General features: G+C 30.6%; 1 protein-coding gene and 1 pseudogene across 2 annotated transcripts; both read left to right on the plus strand.

The window, feature by feature from the left end:
- The first annotated feature begins 182 nt into the window (after window positions 1-182).
- Window positions 183-5,168, plus strand: LOC146535669 (cilia- and flagella-associated protein 161-like; annotated as a pseudogene). Its single transcript, XR_014878341.1, has 8 exons — window positions 183-682; window positions 1,244-1,333; window positions 1,418-1,490; window positions 2,303-2,465; window positions 2,964-3,048; window positions 3,525-3,684; window positions 4,353-4,442; window positions 4,944-5,168. The product of XR_014878341.1 is annotated as a cilia- and flagella-associated protein 161-like (transcript).
- Window positions 5,169-5,302: 134 nt separating this feature from the next.
- LOC146535670 (cilia- and flagella-associated protein 161-like) lies at window positions 5,303-8,385 on the plus strand. Its single transcript, XM_085191618.1, has 6 exons — window positions 5,303-5,502; window positions 5,597-5,759; window positions 6,274-6,518; window positions 6,812-6,970; window positions 7,410-7,499; window positions 8,167-8,385. The coding sequence occupies exons 1-6, from the start codon at window positions 5,416-5,418 to the stop codon at window positions 8,257-8,259; spliced, it is 837 nt and encodes a 278-aa protein (XP_085047744.1). The 5' UTR covers window positions 5,303-5,415; the 3' UTR covers window positions 8,260-8,385.
- The last annotated feature ends 5,291 nt before the right edge of the window (window positions 8,386-13,676 follow it).

The following is a 13,676-nucleotide window of genomic DNA, read 5'->3' on the forward strand; positions in this document are numbered from 1 at the left end:
ATAACTGTCATTCTCATTAATCGAATGGCAATTATGTAGGAAGACATGACCCACTAGAGAAACAATGCTGGATAGTTGTTTATTAAATTTGGTGGAAAAAACCTTTTGCTAAATATACTTATGTATTTTTATATTATTTATTTTTGAAATAAAAAGTTTCATAAAAGCTTTTTAAATGCATGTTTTTTATATATTTTAGTATTTTTTGAAAAAATATATAAGTATAAGATTATTTTTTAAGTGATCCATTTTTAATAAAGAAAAATTGTAATAATTAATATAGACGTGGATGAAAACTAGTAGACTCGTTGAATAAAAATCTATGCAAGACTAAGTATCTCTTAAACATAATTATCGTATTTGACAAACTAAACAAGCATTAATAAAATTTTTAAATTGAAATAATTGACAACAAATTATGTTATGAATTGATAATAAACCGTAACAATACCATTTCATATTGTTTATGCAAATATTATGAGTGTAGTGGTATGATATAAAGATTTGTATTATGTAATCATTTCATTCAGAGAACTCAACTCGGGTCATCACTAATACAATTTTGACAGTTACATTTGAAATTTCATCGTTTTGTGTCTTTCATTATATTATATATTAAAAAATGACTTATAATAATAATGTGTTGGTAGGCAATTGGAGTGAAGAAAGGCTCAAAAACGAGGTATATTATAATTGAAATAATGAACATATATTTTTCTTTTTGTAGACAAATAAAAAAATAAATCATTTTTTATAAACTCTTTATATATTTCAAGATATTTAATATATGTTTATATTATTATAAAAAAAAACCATGAATGTAATTTAAAATAGCAATTACAATTTTTATATTATGAATCTATTTTACTAACGAGTACTTAGTAAACTTGGCTAAGCTAAACACTTAAGTAGCTGATAAATTAGAAGTTTCGCAGATTACTTACTTATTGATTTTTCCTGATTTTTGACATTAAATTATCATTTATATTAATTAATACGTAAATTTTATGCTGGTACCAAGTTGATATATTTACAATACCAAACATCTTTTTTTGAGTTTAACTGTTATTTTTAAAGAATTAGTTCTCTTCCAAGCCAATTTTTATATTAGTTAAAGATTAAAAATGCTTGTAATACTACCGAGTAAGTATCTATTTTAATATAGAACGTTTTATTTTAGTACTACTGTTACTTTTTATTAATTTAACATAAAAAAATATTAAGTCTAGCTGTTTTTTTTTAGTATGAATTTAAACTATTTTTACGAAAACGAGACAGAAGAGAATTATTACTGCAAAGATCTAGAACATTGTTTAGCAATTTACTTAAAGAGGTATATGTAGTACTATATAACTTTTTGATGTTGTGTTGTATAATATATAAAGACACTGTGTTTAACTAAGGGAATACATTTTAGAGACCATTGGCTATAAGTGGAACATTTGTTCTTTTTGGGTTTAATGTCCAGATAGTGGCTACAGATATGCAAGGTTTTTATATACTTGATACTTTTTTTTTTGCTTTTCCTCTGCCTACTCTGCTGTGTGCGGAATCTATATCCCGCACACAGCAGCTTAGATAGAGAGAACCTAGTGTTAAGACACTCCGTTCCCCATTTTCCGCCGAATTTTGGAAGCATTGCGTTTCAGTGGCGAAACTCAACGCCGCCTTGACACCAGAGCGAAGAAATAAAAATATTAAATACTAGATGATTGCTTATTATTATGATTATTTAAAGAAATTTAATATTCTCCCATTTCTGGTTATCCTGTTCCTAATGCGGACTTTTGTCAAACATTAGGAAACTGCATATGATTGTTACTATTAATGGTGTAGAGATACGATCTCTATATTCGTGGTCAGTCTAGCTGATCGAATCCGCAATTAAGAGATACAAAAAATGGTAGATTGTAGCAAGGATGTAACGGTGAGAATGAAGAATAACGTGCTCCGTCTCTCCGTTTGGGCACGTCGAACGAATAAGTGTAGAAAAAATAGCAAAAAAATTAAGGAAAAGTGTAAGAAGGGTAGGGGAAGACCTTGGTTGATCTTCGAAAACACATTGTCGATGATACTGGAGGTCAAATAAAGGACACATGAGGACCCCTGGAGGGCATGTATGAAGCGGTCGATGACAGTGAACGAGGCGACAGGGGTATGCAGAGACCGTAGCGTTTGGCGCTCCGTTCTCTCTGGCTACCCCGCTACATACAGGATATAGCGTGAAGTTTATTATTATAGAATTATTATTATCCTCTATTTTAAACTACAATTGATGATTTGATACTCTAACTGTCATCAGCTAATAAAACGGGTTCCGGAGAAAAGTGTCCGAATAATTTGGCGCTATCCAGTTTGGTCAGTGAGAGGCAGGTAGATTATATGCAAAATATCAACGATGGATGCCTTATGACTTTGTCACCGATTACTACACCATGCTGCAGAAATACTTTTGTGATTCTCAGGTAAAAATATTTAATTTGAGAATGGAATATGTGACGCTGCTATAAGAGGTGTAGGATAGAGGTCCAAAAGCAGAAAAAATCAGTTTAGGCCAAGCAATTAAGACTACACCGACAATAATGCAAATCTCGCATAGACCTCGCGGATTAAACTTAATTGATTTGCAATTTTATTTCGAAATATTTCTTTTTTACGGGATCGTTTACAATTTGTGAAATGAAAATAAAAAATACTCTTCCTTCCTTACATAGATTACCTTGCTAGGCCTTCCTTTTAGGTAATAGAATAAAAAGAGAAGATAGAAAAACAGTGAAAAATAACTATTATATTATTCTATTGCATACTTCTAATTATTTTTTTCCTACATATATTTCACTATTATTTGTTATACCAAATATTTTGCTTTATTTCTTTAAAATCCATCTTATTTAACATTTTTATGTATAAATTCTAGTAATTTAAAAGTAATCATTTAAAAAGTAACAATTTTATTAAAACAGTACGAGGGATGAAAATGTTCGTGGAGAGAAAATGAATTACGGAGATGAATTTCTTCTAAAGGCTGAAAATTATGGAGATCCACAGGTAATGACTATGGGTTCCTCACACTTGCATTGTAGATTGACAAAAAGTAGGCCTATCATTTCGTTTTTCATATCTTTTAAATGTTCTCATTTTCTCGACAATATACCTAGTATTTAATCTACATCTCTAAACTATATTCGTTTATGCGAATAACGTGAGGTATTCCTAAAGTTTGGAGGCACTGAAAATTTCATACGCTGTATTTTTTACTGTAAACTAAAATAAAGCTTAAGATACACCTACAAAATTGGTAACGGTAATGCAAATTACGGTGTAGGAGAATAGACATATATTTTGTCATATTTTTTTCATTAAATTTCAATTATTCCAATAAAAAAAAAATTATGACTTTTTTTCTGGCTTTAGCTTTGGTGATCACTTTAAATTAAAGGCTCTGCTTGCGCCTCGCGGACTGTACCTTTTATAAAATAAATAAATTAAATATTTTAAATTAAATTAAGTTTAATTATTTTTAGGCAGCTGCATTGTATGTGCGCCTATACGCCTGAAGCTGTACCAGGTCCTCAAGATAGAATGCCTATACGCTTAAGTGCAATTAAGGATAGTAATTGCAGGTGGACCACAACGCCACTACTGCCACGTGACCGACTTGAAGGCTTAGGTAGTGCTGTCAAGGTATATATGTGGGTATATATGTTACAGTCAATAATTAACTGAAGAATTATCGATCTCACTTGTAATTGATGTACTAACAAAATGTTTTAAAATATTGTAAATTTTAAATATCTTTAAAATATTATATTAAATGTATTCTCATATCTCTATTATTTTATCGGTACGCAGAGGAAATCAAGTTATAGCTATATATAAGTTACGTCCTTTTGTCGTTATTTCACTTTAATAAAAACAAAAATCCATCTGTTATATATATCAACAAATATATCTACTATATTCTAGTTGTACTTCCCGTTGACTTACACCTCTAAATTAGGCAGGGAACGAACCCTCTGTGGGCGAGTCCGACTCGCACTTGATCAGTTAAATGTATTTTTATTCCAATTATGGAACTGTAATTTTCTTGCAAATTATAATTCCACACTAACGTGCACAATAATTTACTTCCTTTCTTACCTATTAATATACTATATTTTATCAATACTTTTTATTAGCGCCCAACCGTAAGAATTATTTAATCATGAAGTAATTACTTACTTTAATTGAATATTTATACTATTTCTTCAGGTACTATTAATGGCAAAATATTTCTTTTATGTTATTCCAATTCAATTCAATATTAATTCCATGTTCTCACAGATTTTATATAATTAATTAATTTATTGTAGACGGGAGCGAAACTAATAATAAAAAACTGTGTTGCGGGCAAAAGCTTATGTGTCATGAATCAAAGCTGGATGCAGACGTTCTTTGGACCTGTAAGTGACAAGTTTTAGTAATTTTTGCTGCTTAAGCTTAGAGTCATTTTATAGAAATATTTAAAATCGTTACTTTTTTCCACACGTCTTGATTAGAGAAACCCACTCGAGGTAATATTTATAATAACTATAAACAATTTTGAATTGGGTATTGTTTTTATCATACTTAAGTATATTCTTTTTTATCTTTCCTGCAAGACACAGCGGCAGGGTAGAAAGAGAGGACCTAAAATCAAGAAACTCGGTTCTCTTCTTTCTCTCTGTTCTCTTCTTTCATGTGTAATGTTCTGAACGAGCGGGGAAATAAAACTAATTAATTCCCTCGAGTGGTAATCGAGCTATAACCACCGTGTCCGTCAGACACTGTCCCGTTGTGCGATGATGACATAGATTATCATATACCTATGGGAAGATAGATGCATTAGCAATTGGGCTATATAAAATATTTTTTTATTTACTTTATTGCAGCTTTGTCTTACAAAACATTGAATAACTTTTCAGGAGTGTGGGGTTACGTGCCGAAATTACATAGACATTCACGGGAGACACACAGCAGAGAATATATTTACTCTCGTGAGCGATGTTGAAACTAAGAAAAAAGATTGAAAACTTTGATTAGATTCCATTTTTTTTAATTTGAAAATTTCTTTTAACTCTGTGAACTAGTGATGTTCGCAATATGAATTAGAAAGGATGTTGTATATTTTAATAAAATATTCGTACGAAGATAGATTGGAAATTTTAGTAACATTAGTTACCTGTTTTTCAATTTTACCTATATTTTGAAATTATTTAAAATATTTTTTGAATTTTATTGATTTTTAATTTTTGAATGTAATGTCAATACCTAAGAATAGTTCTGACATATTTAAAAACAAACAATAAAACACTGTCAAAATTAAACATTTATTTTCTTACGTCACATTTTATAAACATTTATATTAAAAAAGGGTAACCTATTTTATTTTTAAGTATGTCTAAAAAGGAAGAAGATAAAGGTATAGTTTATTGTAATCGTGTACTCCTTGGTAATTGGTATGAAGCGTCAAAATTAGAAGAGGTAAATATATTTTGTCTAACGATGTGTACATTATTAGAATGGTATTGTCCAAAAAATTATGATTAATAATATTAATAATATATTTAATTCATAGTATAAACTCAATAAATTCCTGGAGCAGATGAAAAATGGAGATTTAATGTTAGCAAAATATAGGAAAATGACCGAGAATCTTAATAAGCGAACGGTATTGACTCAATCCTCTGGTAGTATTGACTTTGGAGCTAAAATAGCCCTCCTCGCACCCCACGTGCCAGGTTAGCAATAAAGTACGTTAGAGGGTCAAGCTACGTTGTCTATTTTATATTCCTGTACTAAATTTAACAGAATATCTCGTAATAATTATAATTATAATATTATTATAAAATTAACTGCTCATTATAATGTTGTCGGTGTGCATACTCGTACATACATTGCCGTCGTAACGTATTTGGAACTTTTCGATAATATTGTTTTGCTCAAATCTACTGATGAAAAAGTGTGCTAAAAATATTTTAACAACGACGTGTCCCCACAATGCAAAACGTAACGTCTCTAAATTTCTAAATAAAAACATTTTGGAGAAAAATAGATCCATTATTTTCATTAAATTTAAGATTAAGCATCTATATTTACACTAAATCTTTTTTGTAAGAAGCTAGAACATTAGTTAAATAATATTGTTGTGTACAAAAAGTGTATTATTGTGTAGAAGACGTTCAGCTTGACAAAAGCTAAATATTTTTTCTACATAACTACATATATAATTTAATACAACATTTTAAATATTAGCGTCCGATCCACCGCAAGACGATAAAAAGGGTTTACTTCTTGGGGGCCGAATAACATCAAATGAAATCAATTACTCACAAGACCTGGAGGATGGGTGCAATGTGGTCGGGCTATCGGACTTGGAGCCAGCTGAAAGAAATACTTTTATTATAACCAGTGCAGATTATTGCGACCGTAATGACGAACCTCTCAAATATAATCAAGAGTTTCTTTTGGCTCTCTCATCATCTGTTGCTAAGAAAAAGGTGGATTTTTTACTTAAATAGTCTTAGTTATGTAGGCTATTGTAGTAGGTAGGTATATTAAATGTTAATCATAAGGTGCCTTATCATTATTTCTTATGTTTTTGATATGTCTTCTAACAATCATCATCAAAAAGTCATATCAATAGTAGCTAACCTAATATCAAATCAGATTTTTAATCTTGGTATGCAATAAAGATAATTAAATAATAATTATATAAATTATTGTTTAAAAATACATATACCTACTTAACCATATAAATACAATATTTAGAATGTACTTTATTTATTTTTAGCCACTTTACGTTAGATTTGATCCAAACCCTGTACCTGGCCTTTGCGGCATATATCCAATTTATCTTAGCAAGCATCCGGTGTCCAATGCAAGATGGCGCATCTTGCCTGTTCAAAGACCCGATATTACGCGATTCGAGCAGGAAGGGAAACCAGTGAATGTGAGCTATTAGTTTTCCTAATATAAGATTGTCTGTTGTTGGTGTATCTATATATAAATATAAAAATATCTATATACAGAATATAGATGCATTGTTAACTATTCATGGCTATAATTTGTTTTTTCAGCTTCACGCTTTATCCCGCAAATATCAGGATCGGTAGAGGGTATCTAATGTTGTTATACTCCATTCCCCACTTTCAGCCGATTTCTGGAGGCATTGTGTGTTGAGAGGCGGAACTCAAAATGATATTCAATATTTTATTTCCTCGGGTAAGAACCGAAACTTGTGGTGTTTACAGTCCCGTCCGTCCGTCCAGTTGTGTCCCTACGCCTCGTCAATTATGGTGTCAATTATAAGAAAAATAAAATTATATTATTATGAAAAAACTTTATGTTAACTTACGAAGGACTTGTATTAAGATAGGTATATGTTTTAGGTTAACACTGATATTATTATAAATCATTGTTTTACTAATTTGAATTTGGGAATAAATGTTGGCTGCTGGGTAATGGGATTCCATGGAAAGGTAAGTAATGTAAAATTAATAAAATAATTTAATTACCTATGCCAAATTTACACTATATTGTTCTTCCTCGACTTCACTTATATTTAGCGTAGAAACAATAGTATAGTAGGTACATTGAATACTATTTTGGAATAATTTAGTATTAGCAATTCTAATAATCTAGGAACGGATTTTTAATCTTTAATCAAAATAAACAATTGATCATGTTGATCAGGAAGGTATCATTCTAAAGACATTCCGTTACATACAAAACGTAGAAGAATAAAGTAGGTGAAGTTTTTATATGGTGGTTTTAATCCGTCAAAGGGGAAAAAAAAACACGCTGTATCTCGCTGTAGGTATATAGCAAGGTAGGCAGAGGGTATTCAGTGTTAAGACACTACGTTCCCCACGCACCGCCAAGCTTCCGAACAATGCATGTTGAGTAGCGGAATTCAACGTCGTGCTATGTCTTGTTACCAGACCGAAAACCAAACCGAGTGAAATAAAAATAATTATCTTTTTTACAGTCAGACGCTTGTGTGAGTTGGGCTAAAAAAATATTAAACATGAAAGATGTAAAATATTTTCTTCGGTCTTGGCGAAAATAAAGCTAAATTATTATTTATTTTTCATGCAATGCTTTATATGTTCAATAATAATAAGGAGAGTTCGTCATTTATTTTAGGTATGCGTCCCTTTAATGAAGACTTGCTTAGATGTTTATGGGAACGAATTACCTAATAATATTTGGCAAATATACGTACCTATTGCTGACTAGAAGAATAATATAAGAAAAAAATAATAGTGGTTTTATACTTAAAAAGTATCTTGACTGCTGATTGCAAAATTATAAGTTAATCTTCACTATAATTTTATTTTATCAAATTATAATAAATTTATTCGAAGTGCTGTGGAAGTTGTTATTTATCATTCCAAGACTAATGGCTTAAGCACATTTCTTCAGACTTCAGACATCGTGTCACCTTCCTTCGCAGACCATGAATAAGTCATTGTGCTTCGTTATAATATTTAATTTAAACATTAGAATCTCCGTATACTTGTTTGTGATTTTTTAATAGCATAAGATTTTGTGCATCAATATACCTATTTTATTTTATTTATTTGCATCTTCGTCGCCTATGAGCAAAAAATATATGTCCGATTTTAAAGGTAAAAAAATACAAAATACGATATATTAAATAATAATAATAATAAATAGTAATATATAATAATAAATATTTTCAGTTCCTTGCGTCGTTCCTCGGATCTAAACCACAACCTTCGCGTTACAGTCACAGCCACTGTTGTCACGAGTTACGACTGCCCGAAAAACGGCGAAAAAATGATTATATTAAATATTTCGTTTCTTCGAATGAGAATCGAACCCACAACCTATCGCGTTTGCAGACAACGGCTTGTTCCCCTTGATTATATTTTTATAAATGTCTTTTTACGACATATCAAAGATCGCTGTTTGCTATTGACGGGTTATTCAATTTTCAACAAAAATAAAAAAGGTTGCCTGCATTCATACGTGGATATTAATTATGATCAGCGGGTATTTAATATTTTTATGAAATTTTAGATCTATTAATTTCACTTGCTTGTTTCCTTCCTATTTGGGCACACACCGCCCCGCTAATGTTATTTTCAAAACTATGGAGATTATAATAAGACGTCATCGTCTCTCCATAAGGCTTGACCGGTGAAATAGAGATACGTAGAAAAATAAAAAAATACTTTTTAAAAAAAGAAATACGAAAAAGAAATCACCAATTTTGACCTGTATCAAAACAAATACGTATTTACAATTATCCACAAAACATGTATATACATATACAAAATATATATATTTTCATTGTATTTTTGTCTTTTTTTGAGTGTACATTCTTTATTATTTCCATTTCTGCGTAGATTTATCATCATGTTTAAATTGTTTTGTAATATTTCAAGTATCAATCTGTGAAAGTAATAATGAAAAATATACGTGTATAATTTATTTTCGTTAGACCTCTTTTCTTGTCAAGTTAAAAAAAATTAAAAAGTATTTCCACATAATCTATCGTTTTCTAAGTAACAGTTTATGAAAGAACAAAAAAATACTGTGTCTAAAGAACACCAACTGAATTCACGCGGGAATAGCACGTGAAAGGCATCTTAGCTTTCATCTTAGTGACCTGGTCGTTTTGAACTTATATTTTTCATTAAAGTGCTGCAGTTTGTATCGCCTTTGTAAAAAGGTTGTGAACTCTTTTTTACTTTTAATACTGATGAAAGTTTTTTTAAGGATAATCTGTCAACAGTGTAGGGTTTCTGGGATCAATTTTTTAAATAACATTTTAAGTCATTAGATGCTGTTAAAGTTAATTTTTTTAGTAGCGATGATACGTAGCAATGATACTGTTGAGAGCAGTCCTATAAAATATAATTTTATTTTCCTAATTTCTCTTGTGGACACAAGTACCCCATGTGGTATTTATACGTGACTATGTAAAGAATATCACTTAACAAATGCCGGCACGGTTCCAAAAATCCCAATAGAAAATAGCAAAATATCTTATGGTCCAACCACTAGAATAAGCCTTCTAACGTACTCTGTAATTGGTATCTATTGCCTACTGGGCATATGAACGAATATGAGTGCCAAAATTTCGCAAACATTTATACGTGTATAACTTGTATATACATATGTTTACGACAAATATAAGAAAATGATTTTTCTGTGAGGTCGTCGTGGTGCACTGAGACAGTTTCCGACTGTAAGTAAATGTAGAGTAAGTATTTATTAGTATATTAGTAGTTTATATGAATAAAAGGCTTCAACACTATTATCAGAGAGATCAGACACTATGCGAAATGAAGTAGTATGGCACTCATACATAGTTATAGTATTTTGTTAACATTTTAGTACATTAGGTAGTACAATCAATAGGGAGTCGTTATGTTGCTATATAAACGCAGCTCTGTCACCGGCTCGTGAACCAGTACTTATTTACTTCGATATTTTGAATAGATAAAGCGGGACAGTGGCGCTCGGCGTTTTTCACTCCAATAAATGACGAACATCGAATACACAGAATATTTGGTTCATCGATGTCAGTGAAATCGGAAACGCTTTTAATTTAGCTTCGTGGAAATGTTACTAACAAATTCGAGAGGTGAAAATATTGTAATATTAAAAGTAAATACGATAAGTGTATACAATATGCATACGATTGCTAGAGCTCAAGATGTATGTATGGTGACGGGTACTGTAAACGGGTAATGGATTCGATTCCTACTCGAGTAACTTAATTATTTAATATTTTCATTTCCTCGCTCTGGTGCCAAGCACGGCTTTAAATTTGTCACTCAGCACGCAATGCCTCCAGAATTCGATGGGAAATGAGGAACGGAGTATCTTAACATTAGGTACCCTCTGCCTATGCTGGTGGCCCAGAATAACAGCGTGAAAGTAGAAAATAAAAAAAAATACATAATGATAAAAAAATAAATACAAAAATTAATAGACCCTATTTGAATTTAAATTAGCAAGCAATATAAATAAAACATAAAAATTATTCGCGTCAATGTGAACTTTATTACAGGAATCTCTTTAATGTAACACGAAATGTCTTTTCGAAGTCGTAATAGATGCGCAATAAAATTGCAAATTTTTTAAAGTATTGATGAAATAGAATCTACATAATCAAGTTACAGTTAGTTGTAAGTATATTTTTTTATTTATTTTCGAACATTGTTTTTAGCTTTTGAAGCTTTATATACGTTTTTTATATGATGAAGTTGTGTTACTAAAGCAATTCTTAGTGCTAGATGAGCTAATAATATATGTATGTGAATCAGAAAATCTTTCACTTAATTTCCCCAGAGATACAGATAGGTGCGTACCACAACTCGTGCCTGCTCTTAATAGATTTTAACTTTAATAAGTATAAGCATTATTATTAATATTGATCTTAATGTTTATTATAAACAAACTAAAGTGCCATTATTAATAGTATCTCACTGAACACAGAATCTGTTTATAAAATTTGTCCTTTGAAAAACTTAAAAAGTTATACAATTTCATGAACAAATTAAAGTACACATTAATTGTATAAAATATATTAAAAAAAACTTTATCACTACAAAGGAAGGGTGTAGTCGGAAAAGTATCAAGATTGTTGCGTTTCACTATACTAAGAAACATTCAAATAAACAAGGCTTGAAGACGCAAGTAATAAACTTGGTCGAGTTTCAAGCGTAGAGCAATATGTGATCGGTTTTCAATAATTACTTCTCAGACTATACGAGTATATGAAGGATTGCGTTAGAATATATTTACTCGTTATGCAAAATTACATCTAGATACAGTATGCCTAATAAAGTATTTGTTTTTACTCAATTTTTTTAAGTAGAAAACGGAAGCGTCTTAATAGGGACGGAGTGTTTTAACAATAAGTTCCCGGGTTCCATTTGCCTACTCTGCTATGTGCGGGATACAGCGTGAAGCTAAAAAAGAATAACAAATTAATTTTTTTTCGAAAAGAAGGAGATTCTATATTTGTTAAATGTATACTTTTGTTATGTTTATCTCGATTTTTCCGTCGTTAGTGGACCGATTTTAAAAATTCTTACTTTGACATAGTAATAAGATAATAATTAGACATAATAACAATATTAGTGTGTAAATTTACTTCGATTCCTATCCTCATATGTAAAGTATAATTAGCTATATATGTAACGTATACATGTTTCTTAACAGAAAATACATTAAAAAGTTTTAAATATTTCCTGATCTATAAAATACACCGCATCGCCGCCACACGCCGTTAGTGGCTTACGTTAAACGTGCAGTTTAAAAGGGCATGTAGGTTTAATCTTTTTACCATAATATAAACTTGAAAGGATTTTTACCTCCTTTGAAATATAAAAGTCCTTTCTATCGGAATCGGACCTACTCATTTTCACCAATGCCATAAATGTTAACAAGTTAATATTTATTTACTTACATTATTTTTGTCTGTTTTGTACACTTAATAAAAATGATGACGGTAGTGACTGAATTGAAATTGATTTATCAAGATTTAATTATTTCATTGTTTAAATTTACGCACTCAGGGAAGGAAATATCTTTATAATAAAAATATTTATAGGCGTAGCTATGGATGAAAGAACGAGATTACCTGAGACATTTTCCTGGAACGATTTATGCTTAGAGATTGGAAGTGACGCTCATGCTGAATCACGCTTCGGTCACGTCGTCACTTATTTATGTTACCCGAGTTCGGCAATACAAGTTTGTTTTTTGTTATATAAAAGAATCTATTAATTTGTAATAAGATAACTGAATTTTCTTTCAGATAAGGTGAAAACGTTAAGTAACCATATCTGATGAAATAGCATAGCATGTAGCTAGTATAACTGGGTAGACGTTTCTTTTTGGAAGCAACGTTGTTACAGTTGTTAATTTTCCCATATGAATAATTTATAATTCCACGTAGAATATTTCGTCCTACTTTTGTTTGTATTGCGCTTTAATAAACTTCGAAATATAAAGGGGCCTTTCAAAGTACTATGTTGTATTTGTAAATATGAGGGTCTGGAAATGTCGTACGCAAAAATGTTGATTATTTTTTATTCACAAGCCGGGCATGAAATTCACGAAAATATGGAGCAAACACGAAAACAAAAATGTAAACACGACGTATTTACTAGATATTTATGAAATGAAGAGGCAATAATGAATTTTTTGGTTAATAAGGAGTTTTAATTAATAAAGATTAAAATAAATAAGCTAGGATCTCGTCTCCATTTATTTTTATATCTAATAAGATTCCGGAACACCTTATTGAATTTCACATTTGTTCCCGTTACAAATTTTACATTTCATAAGTTGGGGCCGGTGCCGCCTCACTTACCTGCCGTGTTGATTTGAATAACAGTTACGTGCTTAGAAAGTAAATTTGATCCATTGTGCCAAATGACAGATTGCAGTCTAACACATACGAATACATTACCAAAGTTTTATGCGTGTTTTTAATTAATAATATGTAATGTACCTACTATTAATAAGAATTCATAATTTATGTTAAAGTCAACACAAAAATATTACATAAATCTAATCATATTTTCAAATCCTCGCTCTGGTCTCCAGGGGAAGCGCGGCGTTGAGCTCTGCTACTCAATACGTAATTCCTTCAAAATTCGGCGGAA

The sequence above is a fragment of the Heliconius melpomene genome, chromosome 10, assembly GCF_056956725.1.
Source record: "Heliconius melpomene rosina isolate 202511_hmr_F chromosome 10, ASM5695672v1, whole genome shotgun sequence".
Classification (NCBI taxonomy): domain Eukaryota; kingdom Metazoa; phylum Arthropoda; class Insecta; order Lepidoptera; family Nymphalidae; genus Heliconius; species Heliconius melpomene.

Bases quoted from the DNA above. Each gene is read 5' to 3' on its own strand.
- LOC146535670 (XM_085191618.1), top strand. From the start codon at position 5,416: ATGTCTAAAAAGGAAGAAGATAAAGGTATAGTTTATTGTAATCGTGTA. The intron at 6,519-6,811 runs GTGGATTTTTTA...ATTTATTTTTAG, and splicing joins CATCTGTTGCTAAGAAAAAG to CCACTTTACGTTAGATTTGA. The intron at 6,971-7,409 runs GTGAGCTATTAG...TATATGTTTTAG, and splicing joins AGGAAGGGAAACCAGTGAAT to GTTAACACTGATATTATTAT.